Source organism: Sesamum indicum, linkage group LG1 (assembly GCF_026168435.1).
Source record: "Sesamum indicum cultivar Baizhima isolate 11 linkage group LG1, ASM2616843v1, whole genome shotgun sequence".
Lineage (NCBI taxonomy): Eukaryota > Viridiplantae > Streptophyta > Magnoliopsida > Lamiales > Pedaliaceae > Sesamum > Sesamum indicum.
Genome location: NC_142657.1, coordinates 16,736,534 through 16,761,755, shown reverse-complemented (window position 1 = coordinate 16,761,755; position 25,222 = coordinate 16,736,534). Strand labels below are relative to the sequence as shown.

At 32.4% G+C, this 25,222-nt stretch overlaps 3 protein-coding genes across 5 annotated transcripts; 2 read left to right on the top strand and 1 right to left on the bottom strand.

The window, feature by feature from the left end:
• The first annotated feature begins 5,249 nt into the window (after window positions 1-5,249).
• Window positions 5,250-8,085, top strand: NHO1 (Actin-like ATPase superfamily protein). The gene is made up of 4 exons (XM_011083675.3): window positions 5,250-5,615; window positions 6,087-6,308; window positions 6,620-7,586; window positions 7,731-8,085. Exons 1-4 carry the CDS (start codon window positions 5,482-5,484, stop codon window positions 7,974-7,976), a joined length of 1,569 nt encoding a protein of 522 aa, XP_011081977.1. The 5' UTR covers window positions 5,250-5,481; the 3' UTR covers window positions 7,977-8,085.
• Window positions 8,086-13,238: 5,153 nt separating this feature from the next.
• Window positions 13,239-13,989, top strand: LOC105164856 (VQ motif-containing protein 11). Its single transcript, XM_011083663.3, has one exon. It carries the CDS (start codon window positions 13,322-13,324, stop codon window positions 13,832-13,834), a length of 513 nt encoding a protein of 170 aa, XP_011081965.2. The 5' UTR covers window positions 13,239-13,321; the 3' UTR covers window positions 13,835-13,989.
• A 6,538-nt stretch (window positions 13,990-20,527) lies between these two features.
• On the bottom strand, window positions 20,528-24,523 carry LOC105164843 (zinc finger BED domain-containing protein DAYSLEEPER). 3 transcript variants are annotated; one of them, XM_011083643.3, is made up of 2 exons: window positions 24,351-24,523; window positions 20,528-22,722 (listed from the first exon to the last, which is right to left on the bottom strand). In XM_011083643.3, exon 2 carries the CDS (start codon window positions 22,719-22,721, stop codon window positions 20,682-20,684), a length of 2,040 nt encoding a protein of 679 aa, XP_011081945.1. In that variant the 5' UTR covers window position 22,722; window positions 24,351-24,523; the 3' UTR covers window positions 20,528-20,681. The 3 variants fall into 3 exon arrangements, with proteins under 3 accessions (XP_011081945.1, XP_011081954.1, XP_020552294.1); XM_011083652.3 differs by having other exon boundaries at window positions 20,528-22,672; XM_020696635.2 differs by lacking the exon at window positions 24,351-24,523 and adding an exon at window positions 23,483-24,334.
• Window positions 24,524-25,222: the final 699 nt, after the last annotated feature.

Sequence of the window (25,222 nt, the reverse complement as noted above, 5' to 3'; positions counted from 1 at the left end):
AATGCCCACTTGATATAGGAGGTCTTATATTAACAAGAAAAAAAATATATATAATAATTAATATTTTGTTTGAACATGTGTTTCTCTATTGCTTGCCCTCTACTTCACATTCTCTTACCAATTAGTACTATACTAGTGGGAGGCCCACTATACATGTACAGGAAATTATTGCTTGTGTGGTGGCTTTAAATAAAATTGTAATTATTATATTAAACTTTGAGGAAAAATCCTCCAAAAATCGTTTTTATTTTAAATTAATATTCAGTTGAGAAAATAGTATTATAATATTTTTAATAATAAATTTATATGACATCATTAATATCAATTGAACAATATAAACACAATCATCAAGCTTTATTCAAATATATATATATATATATTATAACATGACATAACTAAAAATTATATAAACAAATTCCGACGTATTTTATTTTCACGTAAAAATAAAAACACACCAAGAATAAGAATAAAAGAATTACACCCAGTAAGCAATCGCCAGTTATGTGTGTAGATGCTACATCAGCTATGTAATACACCAAATAATTAAATGATTATTATTTGTTCACACGAATAATATACAGTTACAAGGCTAGAAAAATATGGCTAATATAAATTTTCTATGAATTTAAATAAAAAAATATTACTATTTCTGAAAATGAAAATTATATCTTGATTCTTATCTCCAAACTGCAAGCCAAGGGCTCAATTCGCTCGAAACTTGTTTTTGGATGCAGATGTGTGCTTTCCTCCAACTTTGTGGGAGCAAACAATGAGTCATTTTGAAATTTAATATTCTGAACTAGCTTTTGAGTTGAGTCGTCGTGTGGATGTCTCATTGTGTTCTCAAGGTTTCTTTTTACAGGCATAAGCTAGTATCTTTAATTTGCGGTTCACTTATACTGGATTTGAGCACAATTGACGTTTGACAGATTAATCTCCCAAACATGTCATGTTTAAATGTCTTGACCCAATTAATCAGTTTAAAATAAAAGAGCAATATTCCATTTTATCTTCAATCAATTCATTAAAATGTACAAGGCCAAATTTAATATAAAATTATTGCAAATTTACCCAAAACATGTATAGCCCAAATTTTAATTTAAAACTCAATCGCTAATAAATTTGATGTTTTAAATGATAATTTGTTCAAACAAAAAATTTAATGTCAATGAGGTTGTTTAAAAATAAAAATAGAATATGACAATAAAACGATAGCGTGGATCTGAGTTTGGGTGCCATAACTGGTGAGGCAATGTGGGCATGACCAATCAACATTTATTAATTACGCCCATGTCTGTACGTTATTTAATATATTGACAGCTTTGTCACAACAATTACATATGTAATAAAAATATAATAATAAGTAATGGGATTTATAGGTGGGAGAATTAAAGTGTGTCTAACTTGTTGTTCCTTGACACCACAGCAATGGGGTACAAATGCCTTTCAGTATTTTATGTTATCTCACGTAATTTGGTTGTACTAAAATGTGGATTGTCAAGAAAATACTTGTACCATTTACTATTAATTTATTATGTTTTGAGTTTCAACAACCCATAGAAATTTGAACACATACAAATGATCAACAACCAAGTCTAGAATGTGTGAAATATATAAATATTGATTCGGGTAGCAATCGTTTTTGAATAAGGGGGAGAGGGTTGATGAGATGGTATGAGTAATTAGCGGTTCCAGATCTCCACTGTGATGTATTGAATAGCGTGCGATCGTTTCCCACAGCCACAGGATAACTTTTTCTGTTCTGTTTCTTTCTGCATATTTCCAAATTTTGCCGTTTTCCCAACCTCCAACTTGCCATTTTCATTCATCAAAAAACCAAAAATGAAAATAAAATACACAGCAAAAAGTTAAAATATAGAGCTTCATTTATGCATGATTAGATCGAATTTATTTAAATTCGACTTTTTAATAATGAAATCAAATATTTCAAAGGTATTTTTTTGAATAAATATTTAAATAAAATAAAAAATAATATCTTGAAAACCAGTTGGAAAATGGTGATATGAAGGAGGAATGCAGGCAAATAGGGTCACCGACAGCAAAAATTGACAGCCAATATCTCATCATAATGCAGTTATTCTATGTTTCCTTTTGTTCTATTGGCAAATAATTATTACCCAAATCTTTTATTATTATAATAATTTGAAGAAGAAATGCATAAATAATGGTACATCATTAAAGATTTTGGTTGGTAGGAATAGTAATCCACTTGTAGATTTGTCCCTGTAGTTTTTTAAATTCATCTAAAATTTGTTTCCATTTTAAACCTGTAAATTTAGGTTAGATTTTTTTTATTCAGTTAATTAATATATTTAAAAAATATAAAGATTGAATAAATTATTATTTTTATTAAATATGCAATTTATTTTCTTAAATAAAAATAAAAGTAAATAAATTACATACATATATTTACAAGTATAAGTCAGGGTGGATTCTGCGTGGGTCCAAACATGGTAGCAAATTGACATCCAAACATAGGTAACATTTTGAATTTTGTTTCAAGATAACCCAAAACCGAATTTTATTTTATTTTATTTTTGTTTCAGGTGTTGGGCAAAGATTGAAATTTGAGCAATGTTTGTTTGATGGTGACATAATTGCAAAAGTCATATCAACTTTTGGTATTGCCTCACCTCAAATCAAACCTTCCAATTATACAAAAATCATTCCAACAATATTACAACCTTATCTAATCATAATTTCTTACCATACTTGAGCTATCTCAACTCCTCATTTCTTTAGGGATCACTTTCTCGTGATATAATGTAATTTATTTATACATATAATCCGTATAAAATTTATATTAACTTTATATTAAATATACTGCGAAATGCTTTATATTAATATGCAACAAATTTACACAAATCATCCCAATTTTTTCTGGTAATTACAGAAATCATTCTTGGACACACAATTGAAGCTTTGAGGTAGTGTACGAGTAATTTTCTAAAAAAACATTAGCGATTTGTGTAAATGACATTGATGTTTCTAATAGATATATGAGTAATTTTTTCAAAAATATGAACAATTTATATAAATAAACTATAGGCAGGAACAGAGCTACTTAACTCAACCCTCAATAAAAATGTTTATATGTATATATATTAGGCGACTGGAAATTAGATGCATAAATAAAATACATATTAAAAAAACAGACGAAAAGAGGGGACATAAAAATGATGCGCTCCCTTAATATATAATACAGATATAGATCGCTATAATTGTTGATACTTGAGATTTATTATATAATTGTAATAATTTTACTCAAAATAAATTGGGTAAAATAGTTGACAACCACCCCAAGAAGTTTAGACCCACAATGGTGGCACTTTGTTTCTATAAAAAATAGATGGTTGATTTGAATCCCAAAGAGAAATTAGAGAACCGGCTTTGATCCTTCTAAAAGGGGAAAGAAGAGAAAAGTTTAGACCGAATTGCAAAATTGGATGGGCCAAATGCAAAAGAGTGATGGAGCTGTGGCAATTGGGCTCTGATGATGAATATTGAGCATTTAATATTTCTGGTGTAATCATGTTAGTATGGATAATATAAAAAAATTATTGCATTTAGATTACCATATATTTAACTATTAAAAAAGGATTTACCAGAATATATTTAGTCAACTCTGAAATTTTTATGTGCTTTTTCCCTTTTCTTCAAGTAACTTCAATCATAGATTTAATTATATAATAATAATATTCAATTACAAAAATCCTGTTTTTAAGTATAAAATTTTGGTACCTTTGACCACGGAACTATTGAAAATTGGGAGTCACGGTCACGGGCCTCTCGTGGTCTAATTAAAAGTGGCATCATGACGATATTTATGGTTATAGCCGAAAAAGTTGATCATATCTGTTGATATATATTGTATTTTAATATTTAAATTATAATATATATATTTATTTATTGATGTTGAGGTTAGTGGTGTTGGTGGATGTTCATGCCAATAATATTTATAACAATCTCTCTTCAATTCCATCTTCCCACTATATCATATTCATGTACGATATTATGTCCACTTATTAGCCGTTTATCTCCACTATTTCTTTGTAACTCATCACATTATTTTTCACTAATTCACATTGAGAATGATGGATGATTTCTACGCCTATAATCGGGATATTATTTCACTTGTTTTGATGCACACATATGCACATGTACTACATGCAATTACTCTAAAGAACCTTATGGTTAGTTAGATCTGGTTGTTGGAAGCAATAGGTAACCAAAATAGGGGTCTAAGATTCTAAGTTGAGTCCACAATGGACTTTAAGCTAACCACGCGCTAGTTCCATTTTTTCTCGAAAAACAAGACTGCATGAATCCCTATTATTTTTCTTCACTATCTACTTAGATTTCAGTTTCATTTTTCATATTCAAACGCTTTATCTTTGATTAAATGATTTATTTCACCATCATCCCAAGAATAGGAATTTATCATTTTGAGTTATATTCAAATTGGTGAATTTGAATTTAGAAAATAAATTTTAAATAACTCTATTAACATAATTTAAAATTCATTCAACATCCCGTAAAACATAGTTCGAAATTGAAGTTGAAGGATTTAAAATACTTTGAATTTATAATTATCTAAACAAGTTCAAATAATTTGTTATTATTAGAAATTTAAAATTCATAATTCTGAATTTATAAATTCAAATATAACTTTTATTGGTTTTTAAGAGATCACGTTAATACTAAACAAAGTATTTTTTTTATTATCATTTATAAATTCAAATTTCAAATCTGTCAACAAGATTTGAAGTATAAATTTTCAATTAAATTCCATCAACTCCAAATTAGGGAACAAATAAATTAACAATTATAACTATTGATCTATAATTTAAATATGAGCGGAAACTCTTCCAACTCCAAAGTTCTAAAAATGAAACTATGGTCGCTATTGCTTATAATTTTACCTAATCTCAGCGGGAAAAAAAACAATGAGAGGGAATGAATTTAGATGACATAAGTTTATTTATTTATTTATTTGAATATGTAATTGGATAAAAATAAATCAATTAACGTGCTATGTAAAAATATAATAATCATAATCAACATGATATATAGAGGTTTAATTAGACGTTTGTTCAATAATTTCAAACTTGTTAACGGATCTCATCCATTACCACCGTACTAAGAAACCATTAATTCCAGCCGATATGCTTAATCGATAAAAGATTAGCCTAAATCTCATAAATAAAAAAGCTTCAAGCTGTAAATTCTTTAACAAGAGAGAGAGAGAGAGAGAGAGAGAGAGAGAGAAACAAGAAAATGGATAAAGCTATGATGAATCGTCAAAACCAAGAAACTCAGCGCTGCTTGACTTTAAGCAATCGCATGTGTTGACTTCACATGTCTCTCCAACTCCTACTCCTACAGCTTCTATATTAGTAGTTGTGCGTCTGTGTTCATCTGTTTCCCATTGAAAGAAAGGCGGATTCAAGTAAGAAGAGAATGGCGGGGGAAGAAGTGTTTATTGGTTCCATAGATCAAGGCACAACCAGCACAAGATTCATCATCTATGACCGCTCTGCTCGACCCCTTGCATCTCACCAAGTTGAATTCACTCAGTTCTATCCACAATCAGGGTATCACTCTCTCTCTCTCTCTCTCTCTCTCACACACACACACACTACTCTTTACACGCAAAAGAACAGTACTTTTTAGCACTTTTTCCATGTAAAAGATTCAATCTTTTGGAATTAATGAAAACTAATCAAGTCTCGAAACTCTTCATTTGATATAAGTTCTTGGATTCAAGTTTCACCTATGTGAGTATTTGGCTACTTGTACACTAGTTTCTGTTTGTTATATGCTTCTTTGTTGATGAACTAATCTTTCATATCTTGATGTCTTGAAATTGATACCGAGAGATGTATTTGATCACTTGTAAAAAATAAAAACAAATTATGGTTTTTTTGGGTTTTCATTTTTTTCTTTTTCCCCCCTCTTTGTTTTGACTGTATTTTTTTATGTAAAAATTGGATCTTTGTTGTGGGTTTTCTTTGGGTTTATCACTATGTGATCACTTGTTTTAATGTTTTGCTTGTTTTTGGTAGATGGGTGGAGCATGATCCAATGGAGATTCTTGAGAGTGTGAGAGAGTGTATTGCAAAGGCTATTGACAAGGCCACTGCTGCAGGCCACAATGTTGTTAGTGGACTGAAAGCCATTGGTTTGACCAATCAGAGAGAAACCACTGTCGTTTGGAGCAGATCCACTGGCTGCCCTCTTCACAAGGCCATTGTTTGGATGGATGTCCGAACAAGTTCAATTTGCAGGTCTCTCTTTCTCTTCATCTTTCTGTTTTTGGTTTATGGATGTTAGTATAGAGGGCCATCTAGACTTGTACTCATTTCTTGAATTTTGACAATATATGAACTGGATTCTGGATATTTCCGGAGGTTTGGTGAGTGCAGCTACGAAGAAGTCTAGTTTTGAAATGGTTTCTTGAGTTGATGGTGTTTGACTCATATTAATCAGTTATCACTTAAATGGGTGACCTAATTCTTGTGAAATTTTGTTTATGGGAGTTGTTGAGTTGAATCAAATTTATGGTTGTGGTGGCTGATATTTATATTTTCTAATTCAGAAAATTGGAAAAAGAGTTGTCAGGGGGAAGAACCCATTTTGTGGAGGCATGTGGTTTGCCCATAAGCACTTATTTCAGCGCCTTGAAGCTGTTATGGTTGTTGGAAAATGTTGATGCCGTAAAGGAAGCTGTGAAGAAAGGAGATGCACTGTTCGGAACCATAGACACGTGGTTGATTTGGAACTTGACCGGTGGGAAAGAAAATGGTTTACATGTCACTGATTTGTCGAATGCTTCAAGAACTATGTTGATGAATCTCAAGACGCTTGAGTGGGATAAAACGATACTAAATGAGCTGGGGATTCCTTTGGCAATTTTACCTAAAATTGTTAGTAATGCCGAGATCGTAGGAAATATCAGCAAAGGATGGCCTATCACTGGGATCCCTATTGCTGGATGTCTCGGTGATCAACATGCTGCGATGTTGGGGCAAGCATGCCGGAAAGGTGAAGCTAAGAGCACCTATGGAACGGGAGCTTTTATACTTCTTAACACAGGCGAGGAGATAATAAAGTCGAACCATGGTTTATTGAGCACTTTGGCTTATAAGCTTGGGCCTAAAGCTCCAACCAACTATGCTTTGGAGGGCTCCATTGCCATTGCCGGTGCAGCTGTTCAGTGGCTGAGAGACAGTCTTGGCATAATCAAGACTGCAAGTGAGATTGAGAAGCTGGCCTTGGAGGTTGACTCGTCTGGCGGGGTTTACTTTGTACCAGCTTTTAATGGATTGTTTGCACCATGGTGGCGCGACGATGCTAGGGGAGTTTGTATTGGGATTACAAGGTTTACAAACAAATCCCACATTGCTCGGGCTGTGCTTGAGAGCATGTGTTTCCAGGTGAAAGATGTCTTGGATTCGATGCACAAGGATGCTGGAGAGAAGGGCGAGGTTAAGAACGATAAGGGGGAGTTTCTACTCAGAGTAGACGGTGGGGCGACCGTCAACAACCTACTAATGCAAATTCAGGTCTAGTTTTCTTGATCTGTCTAGTTCCTCTATTATGTTCCTAGACCTCTTGTTGATATTTCATCTTCTGTTGTAATTTTGCATATGAAAATAGACAATCTGGATATATAATCCACTTCACGAGTTAAGGTTTGGCATCTGCAGGCAGACATATTGGGTAGTCCAGTAGTGAGACCAGCTGACATAGAGACAACGGCACTTGGAGCAGCCTATGCTGCTGGTCTAGCCGTGGGCGTTTGGACAGAGGACCAGATATTTTCATCGGGAGAGAAGACGGAGAAAGACACCGTCTTCAGGCCGGCTATAGACGAACAACTTAGGAAGCAGAAGGTGGAGTCCTGGTGCAAAGCTGTTACCAGAACCTTTGACTTGGCTGATCTCTCTCTGTAAATTATGTCATTCAATGCTGCAATCTGCTTTCAATTCTTACAGTCTTTCCCCCCCCCTTTTTTTTTTGAAAAAAACAAGTAATATGAATTTGAATAAAACTTTCTGTGAATCTGTTGTTTTTTTTTACTATTGTGAAGTTTCATTTTTTTTCTAATTATTCTTTCTATAAATTATATACTATTAGATTAATGATAATTTAGCACATTCATTTAAAATCACATCCATCAGCAACTACCAATTACAAAGAATATTTGCAGAAAATAATAAGAAAGAAATTCACATAAATATTAAAAAATGTGGTGGAAGTAGAAGCATGACATCTGCATTTGGACGGCAAACATTCTTGATTCTACCCCATTTTGCAAAGAGGGTTGAGGACGGCAAACATGCAATCCACATCAAAGAAGAAAAAAATGACATCTTTGATTGGAGGTACAATACAAGAACCCTCAAAGAGACTCAAGCTAAATTGCTCCCATCAGTATCATGTTTTACTCAAACACCCCTGAGAATTCATGAGATTGATTGCCTGTTTCATGGGCAGCAATTCTACACTCCTCTTTCAAGCCTGCTTCAGACTGAAATAAATTATTTCTAAATAAGTGATTTAATTCACGATTTCGTAATTGATTGTACAAAATATAGATTATAACTAAATTTTAAAATTAAGCTTATTTTTAAAGTTAATAAGGAAATTATAAAATTATTTAATGGGCATAATAATGTCTACAAATAATTGCGTGGGACTGAAAGTTATAAATTGTATTTTATTTTCTTTTAAAGTACGAAGCTGTTTCTGGCACGCATTCTGCCTCTTTTCCGCTGCTACATTTACTAATTTGTTATATATATTTCTATGAATAAATTGGTCAAATTGAGGTGTATTTTGTACTGGAAAGATTGTTTCATTAAATAAACCTCTGTTGTGTACTGTTTTGTTTGATTATATTTAGCGTAAATTACAGCATCTTCTACTCATGTTTGGCATAATTACGAATACTTTTTATTGTTCGAAAAATTACCAATACTCCCCTAATTTTAATGGTCGTCTAACAATTAGTTCAATCTGTTAGGTTTTATCTATTTTTTATGGTAAATTGATCAAAATGTCATTGTATATTAAAAATTATAATTTTATTTATTTTTAAAAAATTATTTTTTTATGAACTAAGTGGATAATTTTTTCATAATTTTTAAAATTTTTCCATCCATCCCATTTGAAATTCTTATAAGTTTTATTTTTTCTTAAAAAAATAAAAAAATACAGTAAGGGCAAAGTTGACAATTTCATACCTCCATCCAATAATTACATAATTTCATCAAACATGAGGGAGTATTTGTAATTATTCAAATAACGAGGAAGTATTCGTAATTATGACAAATTTCAGGAGAAGTCATTGTAATTTACCCTTATATTTATGGTGGAATACTTGTAATATAATTATGTTCTATCTACCATCTTGTATGATGTAGTGGTATTTGATTGTGGTTATTTAATGGAATAATTATATTTGCACTCCTCACCTATTGCTTTTTCACACAAACCACTGATACCTTTTAAAAAATTACAGAAACCAGCCCTCACAGTTTTTAAAACTCAAAAATATCCTTATTGACTAGGTCAACTTTTAAAATAATTTTTCAAAAACAGAAATGCCCTTAGGGGTGTTTTTGTAATTATCAAAAGGTAGAAGGGGTGTCAAAGTAATATGACCCCATATAATTCTTTTATTATTTCTACCAATTTTTAATTTAAATTTAAATTCTTTTAATGCACCTTATTAATACTATAATTAGGATTGTGACTTGTAAGTCAATGTAGCTGACTTAGAGTCCACTAATTTAGTGAGTTTGGAGAAAAGACAGCATTCATCACACATTGTTTATTTTATTCATAAATTAGTTAAAAAGTCATCCCACAGACAACATGGAATTCTTAATCTTGGTCTTGAATTTATCTAAATTAATAATTAATGGTTGGTTAGGGAACATAAACTTGTTTAGTGGGGTTAATCACTCATACTTAGGCCACAACACACAAGAAACCTAGTCTAGAATGCTCCTCCACTACAAAAACTTGAATCATTCAACTGTGTCTTGCTTTTCAAAGACTTCTAACTTGTTTGCATCACATCTTATGTGTACAACTTTTGACTATTCACAAAAAGATTAGGAATATATTCATTCTATCATAGGGATGATTTGAAACTTGTCACCCAAACTATATTTTATGTGATAATAATTTTAATTTTGTTTAAGTCTAATTGTTTATAATAGAAAATTGTGTATTAAATTGTCACTCTAAATAATTAATGATATATTTATAATGATAACGTAGTGATATAATGCTTTGTTGTCATATACATGTATGATGTATCCCTAATTAGAATTTTTCCTCGTTAACTATTGTGATAATTATATTTTTCTTTCATGATATTTGATATAATTACAGATAAATTTTTTGTAATTTTAAAAAAATATATATTTACCATTTTGAGGTTTATTTTCGTTTAATAAATAAACCCCTATTAATCAAAATTTATTGAATTTACTGATATTAACAAAAAAAAAAAAATATTTATCAGTGATTAACTTATTACTAATTTCTTGCAGGTCAAATAAATTTTTTCCGACTAAACTATTCTTATAACAATGGAGAGGTATGTCCTCATATGCATTGATGTGTGAAGACATATGAGGATAATTTGGTCATAAAAAGATTTATTTGACTTGTAATAAATCAGTTATAAGTCAATCGAGGGTAAATATAGATTATTTTTTTTTTAGTTTTTTGTTAATATCAACAAATTCGGTGAATTTTGACTAATGGAGGAACCTATTTGTTAGTCGAAAGCAAATTTCAAGGGTGCTAAATGTAATTTTTCAAACTACATTAAAGATTTCCGTACAATTATACTAAATTTTAGGAAAGGAGAGTGCGATTACTCCATAATTATTTCTTGTGACAGCGTTTACTTAAATAGTGTCAATATTAAAATTATGAAGATCACTGCAGTGGCAAAATAAAAATATTTATCACTTAATACGTACAATTAATAATCTTAAATTTTTGTTGTTACATTCTCTTTTCTCTTTGTATTGCTTCTGTGTCATGCATTGGTCTTACACCTCAAGTGTCAATTGATATGTATCACTAATATGCAACATTATAGTTACATTTTGAATTTTAATCAATAATTAATATACTTTAATTATTAATATTAAATATGTATAATTAATTGATAATTATTGTTACATTAGACCAACAATTACTATTAAAGTATATTAATACTCCCACGTCCGCATAACTCGAACTCATAACCTTTTAATCATAGAATCTCAATTTTGTCAACTAAATTAGACTGTGATTGACGATAGTAGTTTGTTTGAACTTGTTCTTTTTTAGATGTTTTGGTTAGTTCTGGAAAATTTGGAGTTGAAAGTTAAAAGGTTTTGGGGAGTGTTCAATAAGATAACAATTTATTTGAATGTTCAAATCATACATGATGTTAATACACATTTAGTTATAAGAGCAAAAAAGTAATTTTTATATTTATAACCGTACATTAAATACATACACCCTAATATACTACGTAAATTTCAATACTACTATAAATACAAAAAATATAATTTACTATTCATTGATTTGATCTCTTATACGTATAAAAAAATTTTATTTCAAAACATTGATTTCACCTGGTGCGCAATCGTATCGTGGGCAAAATCACTCTTTTCATCATTTTGTTAAAATCATAACCACATCGATACGTTAATTGATAAATTAGTTTTTTTAAATTTTTATTTATTGTAATATTGGTTTGTAAATTTATTTTTATATTATATATATGTTAAAGTGTAAAAATATTATTAATCATATAAATATAAGAATGACGTACGGAAACGGTCAGTATAAGTGTATATATATATATATATATATATATAAAAGAGAAGATTGTTAAGATGCGTTGAATAACAAACAGAAAGGCAAGTGAAAGGAAAGGACGTTAAAGGGCAAAACAGACCTCCTTTTATCCTTTCCCTTATAGTAAGTAATGTCAATTGTCAAACTTCATTTCCCCCACGCAATCTCTCTGCAACTACCAACCCCCCATTATTCCCTCCCTCTCTTTTCCACCCATTTTATAACAATTTCTTTTCATTTTTTTAACAAATTATTTCAATTTTCATTCTATAACTTACAAAACTCATATTTTATATTATCTAAGTATAATAATATACTTATTTTTAAACTAAGATCTGATATCATATAAAATTTGCAATTTTATAAAATATTTTAAATAAATTTAGTAAAATATCCTTTTAGACCATATCGATATACTGCAATAGATCCACGACTAATGACTTGGATTATTTTGCATCTCAATGGGGCTATGATGAAGGGTTCAATTTTTGTAGTTTAAGTGGAATGAGTTGTATCTTGTAACAAGATAAATTATGATCAAATTGATTTAAATATGAACCAATTATATTGTAGGAAATTCACTGCTTACTGTTTACTTACCATTTCTATGAAGATGTGACGACGGCCTCATACTTTGAGTAGTAGTTATAGTTAAGATCACATATTGTATAATTATGTAAAGACGATACTTATTATAGGATCACCATTTGAACAGTAGTCATGATTCAAATAGAATATTTTACAATAATGAAAAACTTATGTAATGGCATTCCCCAAAAAATAGAATTACTATATATGCGGACCGTCGTTCCTCTATCTTTAATGTACCCAAAAAATCTAAAAAGGATTTCGTCTCTAGCCAACATAAAAGTCTATTGTTGAATGATTGTTTTTTTTTTTTTCTTAAGAATATATTTGGGTAAATTTATTCGACACTTTTAACAATATCTTGTAAAATATTTATAAGATGTTAAAAAGTATTTGGTAAAATTTTTCATAAATAAGCTTATAAAAATAAGATGTTATGAGCTTATAAACTCTCCTAAAAAAATTAAAAGAGTTCAATTTTGATCATATTAGCTACGAGATTGTCATTACTATTATCTTACAAGCTTTTAAATATTATAAGAACGTATTTTTAAAATAAAATTTAATATTTTATACTATTGATAAACATCTTTTAAGATAAATTAATTAAACTTATCGAACACCCTCTAAATCTGCCTCAATTAATATCCCTAATAAAAATCACCTACAATTCAAGAATTATGAAGAAATAAAGAAACTAAATTCTTTTGGAGAGAGAGAGAGAGAGAGAGCATAAAAGAAGCCAATATATATGCCATTGTTTGCAGGCCCTTTTCAGCTTCCATCCATTCCTCACTTTCTTTCTCCTCATAATAATAATTCTCCTCACACTCCAATGGCTTCTTCTTCCAACCCTTCACTTCCACCCACACCCCACCCCTTCTCAAACGGGTACGAATTCGACCCCAACACCACCTTCGTTCAAGCCGACCCCTCAACATTCCGCGCCGTCGTCCAAAGACTAACCGGCGTAGCCGGTGAAAAGCTCGCCGGAAAACCCAATTCCTCCTGCGAGATGGGTCCCCGCAGGCCCGCCTTCAAGCTCCACGAAAGAAGACCGACTGCAAGAAAGCTGGAGATCAAGCTGAACAACAACAATGGCGCCGCCGCATTACATTCTCCTTCTTCTGCAAGGAATCGTACGGTTATGGCTTCGCCAGTTTCGCCGTTGGATTATCTGGCGGCGAGAAGTCCCAAGTCTCCAATGGAGGAAGAAGAGAGAGCCATCGCTGAGAAGGGTTTTTATTTGCACCCTAGCCTGTCAAGCACTCCGAGAGGATCCGACCCGCCGGAGCTCCTGCCCTTGTTCCCTCTCCATTCACCTAGGCCTACCGATAATCATTCATAATTTCAAATTCTTGAATTAGATGATTCTTAGTATCATATGTAATTAGTGTATTAGTCCACCACCAAACCTAACTGCCTTGCTTGCTTATGTTCCAATATTGTTACGATGAGTTTTGATTTTTTGTTAAGATATTTCATCCACCTATTGGCGATTCATAGGATTAATTAAACCTAATTTCCACTCTGATATTGTTCAAATCTAAGGTTTAATTTGCTAAATCGATTTTTTTATTTTTTTTACTTCAATAAACACATAAATAAAAGATACAATATAATTTGAATAAAAAATGAATCCTGCTCTATTTGGTTCTATTTTAAATGAGAGCCTATTTCATTTTTCTCAAATTATGTTGTTGATGAGTTTGGGGTAATTATGTGACCCTAATTAGAGTAGTCTAAACTCTAGTTAAGTTTCCTTCTTCTTTAATACAACTATGATATATAAGCAGCTTAATTTAAATGCAAATTAAATCTGTAGCTTGTAATAAGTTTTTGTTTTTTATTATTATAAAAATGAAAAAACATGACAAATCCGTTAGGGTGGATTGGGCCTGCACTGTGTTTTTCAGAGCCATGGTTCCTATAGCTGACCTATTATAGTCAAGAATCAAAGTTTCATCACGTGAAAATCAACACACATGCATGTTAGGATATATGTGCAGTCTCATTAAATGCCTTAGCATTGTTCAAATCCACATTATGGGTGTAGGAGTGTTCAACTTTAACTATTAGGTCACAACGAATGGTGGTTATCGAATTATTATTTTAATTAAAATTATTATATATGCATTGTTAAAAAGATCCATTTAGGTAAATAGAACATTGTTTTAGAACGTTTCGGAGTAATGAATCTAAAGGGAAATTTCAGCATAAATTGAATCTGGTCAGACTTGTAACAAGTACATAGCAAATGAAACATACTTATTATGTGATTGGTGTACAATCAATTCTGATTTAAATAAAAGATTTCCTAACTTTGAGATAGAGGGAGTCACAAAGCAACTGAACAATCTGCTTATATTTGAGTTGGGCTTAATTTAATAATTTTTTATTGACAAAAGGCTTGAATTTGAGTTCCAAATTTTTCTCTTGTTCCAAAAAAGAAAATGTATAAGTTTTTCTCTGTTTTAATATAATTTGAAACGTATGGTTAAATACAAAATTATTGGTGTACTGAAAATTGAGTGAATGTGGTGTGTTTCATTTCTCAAAGTGTACAATGAACATAATTATTGCAATCCTATCCCATGATTCTACCATAAAAATACATACGTTTTTCTTCCTAAGAGATATATACTAAGTATAGGTACAATATATATTTCTAATATACAATACATTTTGTCTGATATGTACTTAATTATTTTTTAATATTTGAATATATTGAATTACATAAGTGAACGTTTCTAATAAATAAATAAATAAAAAAAACAAGTAATTCAAGAGTCAAATATGAATGAGGTGTATGTGACTGTTACAGCCTCTTTGCTTTAAATTCGGGTCAGAGTTTCAACTTTCAAAACCATTTGAAAGTTTTCAGCTTCTCCGATTTTAGTTGAGCAAGCCAGATTATTGTGATATGGATAAGATAAGATTTTCTTTTTTCTTTTTTTTTTTTTGGGAAGATGAAGTATATTATTCTCCATATGACAACGTGAAATAATAATTAAATGCAATTAATATTTTTTTTTTCTCTCAAAACATGTAATCCAAGAAACCAATAATTGAAAAATAATTAAATTTGTGGTACTTTTGGTGGGACTTCAATTTGTGTAGTCTCTTCAATGTGGAATCCTAAAAAGTTTCAAATTTTAGCATTTACATTTCTTTTTGATGTATATTGGTAAAAAAGTATTTGTATGCGAGGATAAAATAGTAATTTAATATACATGAAGCACATGGTAAGCACATACAACCCACCATAATATATTTTTTATATTTATAGTAGTGTTGAAAGTTATATGGTGTAGCGGATTGTATGTGCTTACCATGTGCCTCATATATTGTAAATTACTTTTTTACCCTCGTAGGTAAATATTTTTATACCAATATACATCACTTATATTCATAGAGTTGTGATCGGTTTGTTTTTAAAAAAAAATTATAATAAAAATTTATTTTTAATATTTTTTAAAAAAATATCCCAGATCTGAATTTGGTCCCGAATCCACGAAACTCTTGGCAAGTTTTTGATTTTAACATATTGACCCCAAAGTAGCGGTCGTTGTCCATAACGTGGATCAATTTTATTCTTTTTTTAGAAAAATATGAAGATTAAAAAATTTCTACTTTTCAAGTTCTAAATCAAAATCCCTCGGGACATTGAATATTTAACTCATTCCAATTATAAAATTATCATTCCAAAAACAAAAGAAAGAAAGAAAAAGAGTCACAAGAAGAAGAAATATGCATAGGAAAGAAAATGGCCCCTTTGCTATCAATCAACATATTCTCTTTAAATAACTACTAAATTCCTTTTTGTGCAAAAACAGAATTTAAGTCATAGTGACTCAGTCCAAGAAAAGGTTTTTGAAAAGAAGTCAAAATCTTTTGTATGAAGTGTGATTTTCTTTGCCATGAAGAGGCATGTGGGGGGTGGAAATGGAAATTTGGCAATGACAAGGACTTTGTGAGAAATATTGCATGTCTTTTCAAGTTAGATGACAAGAAAAGGACATTCATTGGATCTCCCTCAAGTTCTTCTTAGATTGTGATTGAGAGTCATAAAAAAGTTACTTCATTTTTAATTGATATTAGTAAATCATTAAGTGCTCCTTCCATTCTATGATTGAGCTGATCAAATTTATGTTTTGATTGCAATTGTAAGTTAATTTTGATGTCGTTTGGCCCATTTTTTAAATTCAATCAAAATCATGTTTGCATAACAACTACAATTTGTAATTTTTTTTTCTAAATTTTCCTTTATTAACTCCATTTGTAGCTTTAAAAATGAGTTAATTCTGGAATTTAACTATAATTTTTTATTTATATAATCAATCATGAAATTATAAATTCAAACTCTGTAATCACTTTTTTCAAAATAAATTATCTCATAATCCCGGACCAAATTGAGCCAAAGTCAAATTAAATTTGTTGTAGTTATTTTAATTAAGAAATCCTTACTATTAATGATGCATGCTGAGTCCAGTAGCACCACACATATTGAAGGATCTTATCAAAATTTGAAAATATTAGAGGATTAACCTACAAACAGAAGTTAACACTTCAATACTCAAGTCAAAAGGTGTTTGAGATGAAATAAAATAAGGAACTCAAATCAAAACGTAAAATCTAGCAAGCTAGATATGTGAAAATGTGAGGTGTAGAGTGTTGAAAATATGAAAGAGAGTGTTGAAACTCATGTGAAAAGAGTGGAAGGTGAACAGAATTCATGTATGCTTGTTGAATGAACTTGTTACCTTGTTGACCTACTTGAACCGTTATTATAGAAAAACTCGGGATGGTAATGGGAAGTTAAAATATTCAAGTAATCTTTGGGGTGTCTACTTTATAGAATCGTATTTATCCTTATGTTTGCTACGTCACTTGAGCCCCACAACATTGGGAAGATATTATGCCAGATCAATAAGATAGTAGCCTAAAATCAAAGAAGTAGCTACTTGTCATCTTTATCCAGTCGGATACAACCATCCATGCTGGCATGCCTTGAGGGTGAGTGGTCATTTGATGTTTACGACAAGGGTGATGTTTTGAATGAAATAACTGGACTCTGGACTTGCTAGAGTTGGGTCTGGATTGAGTGCTACCTCATTAGTAGGTGAACAGAAGTTGGGTTAGTGGTGTTTTAGCCTACTGGTGATGAGTGTGCCAATAGGGCTTTGGCCTGCAAGTGTTGAGTAACTTGAGTCTAACTTCTTAACATATTTTGAGTTGAATTTCATCCTTGGGTTTTGAGGAATAGATATTTAGGTTTCAATTGAAATATTGTCCAAATTGATCATAGTAGTAGTATCGATATATACTAGATAGTTACTGAAATAAAAACGTCATAGACCTACATACGCAACTCATGATACATTCATATAAAATGATGAGCTTTACTTGGCCACCGACCATAATACAATGTAAAGTGACTTGTTACTGAACCAAATATTATGAGTTAACTGTTACTGAAAATAATGTATAATATATACATATAAATTGACCAACAATACGTGCATCATAAATTTCAAACTCGTAACACTTTAAGTGGAACTTTAGGAGTATGTAGTTGAAGACTTTGGGATTTTTATTTAATTAAATATTTGAAGGAGGGTAGAATCATAATTCATAAGTGTAGTCTCACATAATTGCAGCAGACAAATTGAGGAATACTGAAAGTGAGTTTTTTGACTCTTCTCTTCGGCTGATTCATAATTATCAATAAACTGATTTAAAGAAGAAAAAAGAATCATAATTTGCAGGCAAATAATAAATTAATATTTTCTTTTTATTTGTACGTGTAATTAGGTAAATACTATGGACTTGAAATATAACTTACGATAATAAAAATATAGACCGTAATTCAATTTTAAGAAAAATAAAGTGAAAGAAATAGAAAAATAATAAATTATTTAACTTATTGTATTTTTGAAAAGATAATAATAAATTTTAATCGGAAAAAATGCAAGTGGGTTCATCCCCGATGATGATACTCCCATGTTTAAGTTAGTTTGAGATTGAGGAAAAATTGTGCAATCTTAATTTGCGAGTAGAATGATAGAAGTGAAGTTACCTTCTTCTGCCATGGTTTGGGGTATTTATAGGGCTTTACATGGGCCCCAACACTGGACGGGTGTCACTACCTAAACATGTTAGATGGGTCCGGATAACCGGATCCAACCCGTGTACCAACCCGGATAGGTAGCAGCAGATTATGAGACTTATCATGTGTTAATTAAAATAAAACAATTTACCTTTTGGGATAAACTGTTGTTTTTTTTATAAGGGGATAGTATGCTCATTAAATTGTATCAAATCCAATATTAATATGATTTATGAATTAATTCACGGACCGGCCATAGCATAAACAGTCGCGTTCTACCTAAACTCAGTGAAATAGCTGGGTAGAAATCGTGTTTGATGACGCAAGTTCCATATGGGTTATGCGTGATTATTGAAATTTGCATAGATAACAACAAGTCTGAATGGTTGCTTTCCATTTCCAACATGTTATTGTGAAAGTCTAAGCTGGTTTTGATGGTGATGTCATGTGCAGTGGGACTTTGATAGCAATTATAACAGAATTGCTGACTTTAAGTCATAAAGCGTGCTGTGCTCATTCAAGACTCTTATTGTGTCTTACTGTAGTCGAAAATTAGTTCAAATTGGATATCTCTCACCGGCCAAAAGCAAAATAATGTACCTTTCAGATCATCAGTTGTCGTGTTTCTTTGGTAAATCTCTTATTTATTATAACAAGACTACATATTCTCCTTGTCGAGAGAGAGAGAGAGAGAGAGAGATGGGAAACTTTAACTCACATTAAGTTTGGTCGAATCTGAATTAATTATATGACAGTCGAGTACACTTACTCTGCAATTAGTTGCAGTAATCATAACAGAAACTTACAAAAAATCTTCAGAGGCATATGTTGATGATCTCGTAGTTTCACTTAACAAAAAATATATCAATCCTCCGAAACCGATTTGTCTCATGATCTTCATCACTTTTTACTCACATTCATTCTACTAGAGTGTGATGTGATGATTATTAGGTCTAAAAAAAGCTCACATCTGCTGAAGAGATGGATATGAACCATACAAACAACTCCACTTGTAAAATTCAGAGACAGCATTCTAATACTCTGAAATGCAGATGGCCACAACATGATAGACATTAGGAACAGCAGTGGAGTTCAATGGATGAATCAGAGCAGGGACCTGGACTGAATGGCAGGCTGCGGGGGGGATCCGGCAACATTGATCCAGTTCATGAATACCTTAGGTGAGCCTTGCTGGCAAGGGAATGCATCTGGTTTCGGAGTAACTTGCGGTGCCCCTTCTTGCTGTTCTAGGATTTTAATTTAAAAAATTCAACCCAGGTTTTTTGGAAATGTTATAGTTACCCAACTTCCAAAATGTTCTTTGATAAAACTACTTCTTGATATGAATCTCCTGATAAGTCAGTATCCCAGTACACGAGGTGCTTTCGACAATTCAAGAAAATCATTCCCTGGATCAATAATAAGAGAAAATTTTGTGAGAGTTAATTTGTGACCTCTCTTCTTTCTTAATCCCAATTGTGGATGAGTTTCAGACTTCAATTTTAGATATTTTGGTTGGCGATCGACTGAAGTTAATAGGGTTGCTATATAGCTGCAAATCTGCAATACTGCAATACTGTGCAATCACGTTATGCTTATTCTCAATAGAATGTATAGGGTCCGCTCCATTGACAAGGAGTTCGAATTCTAACACATCGGTTATGCTTACAGGTAATCTGTATTTATCTCTACAAGTATAGAGTACAACATATGTTGGTACCTATGATTCTTAAGCATATCATAATGGAGTGACGATCGAAATTGAAACCATCCTATATTTTTGCACAGAGAAAAAGCTGGGTGGGAGGCAAAGAGTTGGGATGCTAAGAGTACCAAATGGGAATAGAGGAGAAAATAAGCAAGGCTTGTCTGATGCCTGGAACACATGAAAAAGAGCAATGTGGGACTTTTTGAAATATTGCAACATGCACATGCTCAAAACCCCTAAGCAAGGGAAAAATATTCTTATTAGATATTTTAATGAACAAAGAATACTAACTTTCTATTCCTATAATTCAAAAAAAGAAAAAGAAAATAAAGAAAAAGAACAATGGACATCTACAAAAATGAATATGCAGCTCAGACATCAGAATTCTGTTTTAACTGCTGCAGCAGAAATTTCTGTTGAAATTCCCAATGGAACTTCTGAGGACTCATGCTGAAGCCAGTCTTTGGAACATACGAGAGCCTGCAGTATGCTAGGTCTCAATGAACTTCGATAACTGTCAATCTTTTTCTCTCTCATATCAAATACGGATTCTGCTGAGATGGTAGAAAGTGGAATAGACAAAACATCGGAAGCCAGTTTGGATAATGTTGGATACTTTGATCTATTCATTTTCCACCAACCCAAAACATCAAAATCTTGCACACGGGGCAAAAGAGGCTCTTCTAGATATTGATCTAATTCTGACTTCATATGTTGCGCACTCATAATGTCGGAGATATAAATGTCAAAATCTGAAAAACCATCAGTATTTGAAAGAAGACCTTCTTCTTGAGGCTCTGTCTTTACCAAAGTATCATTTTCTCCTTCTATGAAAGTGGGTGCAGGAAGGGACTGAACCAAGTACTCGAGATAGAGTTCATGCAAACCCTCATCAACAATGTTAATCCAAGTCTCAACATCCTCACCGTATATCCTGGAAAAGCTGAACTCCACAAGTCTCATTTTGAACCTAGGGTCCATTACAACGGCAACTGCCAACACAAGGTTGCAGTCATCCCAATACTTAGTAAATTTTTCCATCAACGGTTTGGTCAGGCAGCTAACAAAGAAATCCTGGCTATTAGCACCATGCATTAGTTCAAGATGAATCTTCCAGGCTTCATGGAAGAATAAATTAGTTGTCGGGTACACAGGTGAAGTCAGTATATTGGCTGCCTCATAAAATATTTTCAGGTATGCACACAGAGTTTCCACCTGTTCCCATTCTTCCATCTGCGGACTCAACTTATAATCCGGGTCAGAAGTATCCAAACAAGAAAATACTTCCTTCAGTTCAGAAGCAGCCATCAACATTTGATAAGTGCTACTCCAATTTGTCAGATTATCAATCATTAAGTGCTTTGTGCTCGGCACTTGGAGCTGTTGTTTCAATTTGGTAAATCTCTCTTCATGAGCATCCGAAGTTTTAACATACTTCACACTTTGGCGTACTTTCTCAATCGTTTCCCTCATAGATCCTATAGCATCCTGTGCAAGGCTTCTCAAAATACGAGCATAACAGCTGTTAATTAACAGCTGACCATTGAGAATAAGGGAATTTTTTATTGATAGTAAATTCCTCAGATTATCTCTGTTTTTTTCTTTGGCATAAGAACGATCTGAAGTAACAGTGAATAACTTGTCCTCAGCACCCCAATCAGTCAGACAATCAGCAATGGCATGACTAAAGGCTGTATCCGAATCAGGAAACTGTACCGTGATAAAATTCAAGATTCGCCTCTGCAATTTCCAATCATTATCGATAAAGTGACCTGTTAGAAGTACATAAGCTATGCTTTGATTTGAAGTCCACAAGTCCACCGTAAGGTTAAGACGTCCTGACATTCCACTAAGAAGGTCCAGAAGCTTGTGCTTCTCCCTAAAGTAAATGCCCATAACTTGCTCTTGCACGGGAGTGACGCTAGTAATATTGAACTGAGGCTGCAGAGTCCGTGCAAAATCAATAAATCCGGAGTGTTCAACCATGTGAAGTGGATACTCATGCTGAATGATCATTTTTGCAAGTTCATGGCTGTAATTATCCTCACTTATATAGATGCTTCCCACTCCATTGGCAGCTCGGTGACGCTTTCTTGGGAAGTTACCATTTGCAGAAATATTAGTTCGGGGAGCTGGTATGTATGGACTCGGTTGATCTTTCCCCTGATTGTGCCGGCTGACAGGGCAGATTCCCAAAGCAATATGTCGTTTTAGGTGGCTGGTGCCTGCTAGTTTCGAGCCGGAGATATAAGCAAAGGATTTTTTGCACTGGTTACAACAGGCCCTAATACAATCAGCGTCAACAGTTTCAATTGTGAAGTGCTCCCAGACCATGGACTTCTTCCGCCGGCGTTTATTGGGTTGTGCATCTGAATTGGGGAAATCATTTTGATCAATAGATATATCCATTGTGTACATCCTGCGATAAAAGAAAAAACAGTGTAGACCATAAATTTCTTTAAATTGATTAGATTTCCGTAATTTTATGATGTCCAGGGGGAAATTGTGCTATGTGTATAAAACCATGCTCTTCAATGTTGGAATCACAAAACACAGCTAAAAAGGAGCTATGGAGAAATTTCCCTCCTATCTCCCATTAGGGTGCCATGTGCATAAAACCATGCTCTTCAATTTTGGTATCACAAAACACAACCAAAAAGGAGCTTCAGAGAAATTTCCTATCCCATCTCCCTTTTGCTTTTTGTCCGAAACGACATACATTAAGGGAAGAAACCAAAAACATATGAAGGTGACTCAAATCATATGCTAAATCTCAATTGCAAAGATAATTCAGAAAATTGCATGGCATCAGTCAGAAATACGAATTTAGGGTACTCATGCACACAAAGTACAAATAATTATATAACTTAAATCACATAGCAGAGTGAAATAACCACCCCATCAGGTAAATAGACTCAAAGAAGTAAACTGTTTCCTCTTCTACTTAGGACTCTCTGCATAATGAACCTTCACCATTGAAGCAATACTTTGGCATTCACTATCACTAGAACCTTCAATAAGAAAACCCTACTGACTCCAATGGTCATTCCCAGTTTGTGCTAAACAAACAAAACGCTGTGGAACTGGGACAGGAAATTTGTTCTTAAAGAATTCATTTAGGTTTTCTAACTCCCAATATCTGAAGTATATTTTTCCAATAAAAAGCCTAGAACGCTTACCAAGCTTGACGAACCACCTGAGGATTCTCAACAAAGTGGTGGACGAACATATAATCTAGCCAAAACCTTTCCGATTTTCAAGTTGTTCCATTTGTTTATAGGGCCGTTCGCTAGATTGTACACATTTCTGAAACACCCTTTTGATTTCTATCTGATGAAGGAAGAACTTGCATCAAGAAATTCATTCAAACATGGGTTTGATTGACAGTCCATGTCCCATACAACATAGTCATGATCAGAAAGATGAAAAGTCAGCCTTTTCTGAACAAAGGGTTTCAGAAAGAGGCAGAAAGTATAGAAACTCCCAGTAAGTAGCGCCTTTTAAAGCTCTTCAATGTAAAATCTACTCCATACATATATGAAATGGTTCCAAAATCCACATAGAGGAGAACTAAATTTGTGCAATTGCATTAATCGCAGAAAGCATCTCTCACTTCAATAGACGAGCACAGTCACCTCGTCCACCAAATACATATACAAGCAAATAACCCACGCAACATGGCACACTGCAAACGCACATATACATTCAATAAAAACCCCATATGCAGTCCTACAGGTACATCAACACCACCCAAACACAAGAACAAAGAACAGACAAGAAAATTAATTCTTTCTCAAGGCCCTATAATTATCAAAAGAAAATACCACCTTCACACAAAATTAAACCCCCAACAACAGTTTTTCCAATAACAAAAAAACCCAGAAAAACCTAACTTCACCTCCATAACGCCACAAAGCAAAATTAACGAATTAAAAAAAAAAGGATCACAAAGAGCGGCCACAAACCAGTAAAACCACCACTCTCGAACGAAAATTGAAACAGCGCGAGCGAAATTCATGCACAAGAAACAAGTTGAGAAAAACTTACTTCAGCGGCGCAACGAAACAGTCTGCTACCGAGAACCCGGGTTTAGGGTTTTACGAATTCCGTTAGTTTTTCAAGAGAAATTAATGGAGGGAGAAGGAGAGGGGGAGAGGGAGAGAAAGATGGGCTTTGAGCTCAAAAACCCTAATAAATGGACTTTCTCAGTGGCGGCCTATTTGGACATGGACTCCCTCTATTTATATCTCTGGTCCACTAAATAAGGCAGGAGTTTTGGATTCTCTCTCCTTAGCCGTCCGATTAGACCACAGATCTTCCTTTAGGTAATCTAAACTACAGCTATTTACATTCACCTTCTCAATTTAAATTCTTGACGACCTGTAAATATTTATATTTCACCTTATTGAATTAAAACAAATTTATTACAAATTAAATAATTTTTTTAATTAAACTATTTTTATGTATATTCACACGATAATACATATGAAAAGGTAATTTTCACCCTTATAAGGATAATTTGATCAAAAAAGCATTTGACCCATAATAAGCATGTAATAAGTTAATCGAAATTTTCATTCAACTTTATTATTGATGTAAGCAAATTTTATAAATTTTACTAATAAATAAATCTATTTGTTGGACGAAAATAAATATTAAATGTATAAAATATAACTTCTATTAATATCAAATCTCATAAGAGGATTTTGTAATTATCCCTAAAAATTATAATACCCATATCTCGTACAAGTAGCATAACTTTTAAAAGATCCGCAGGTAGTTAATTTTCTCTGATAAAAGTATATGAGAGATCAAAATAAAATCACAATTTTCACAATAATAAATAATTCAAAAGTTTTGAAGAGATTGTAATTTTGCAGGTAAAGTGAGAGCGATAACTTATAGACAGAGGCCATAAT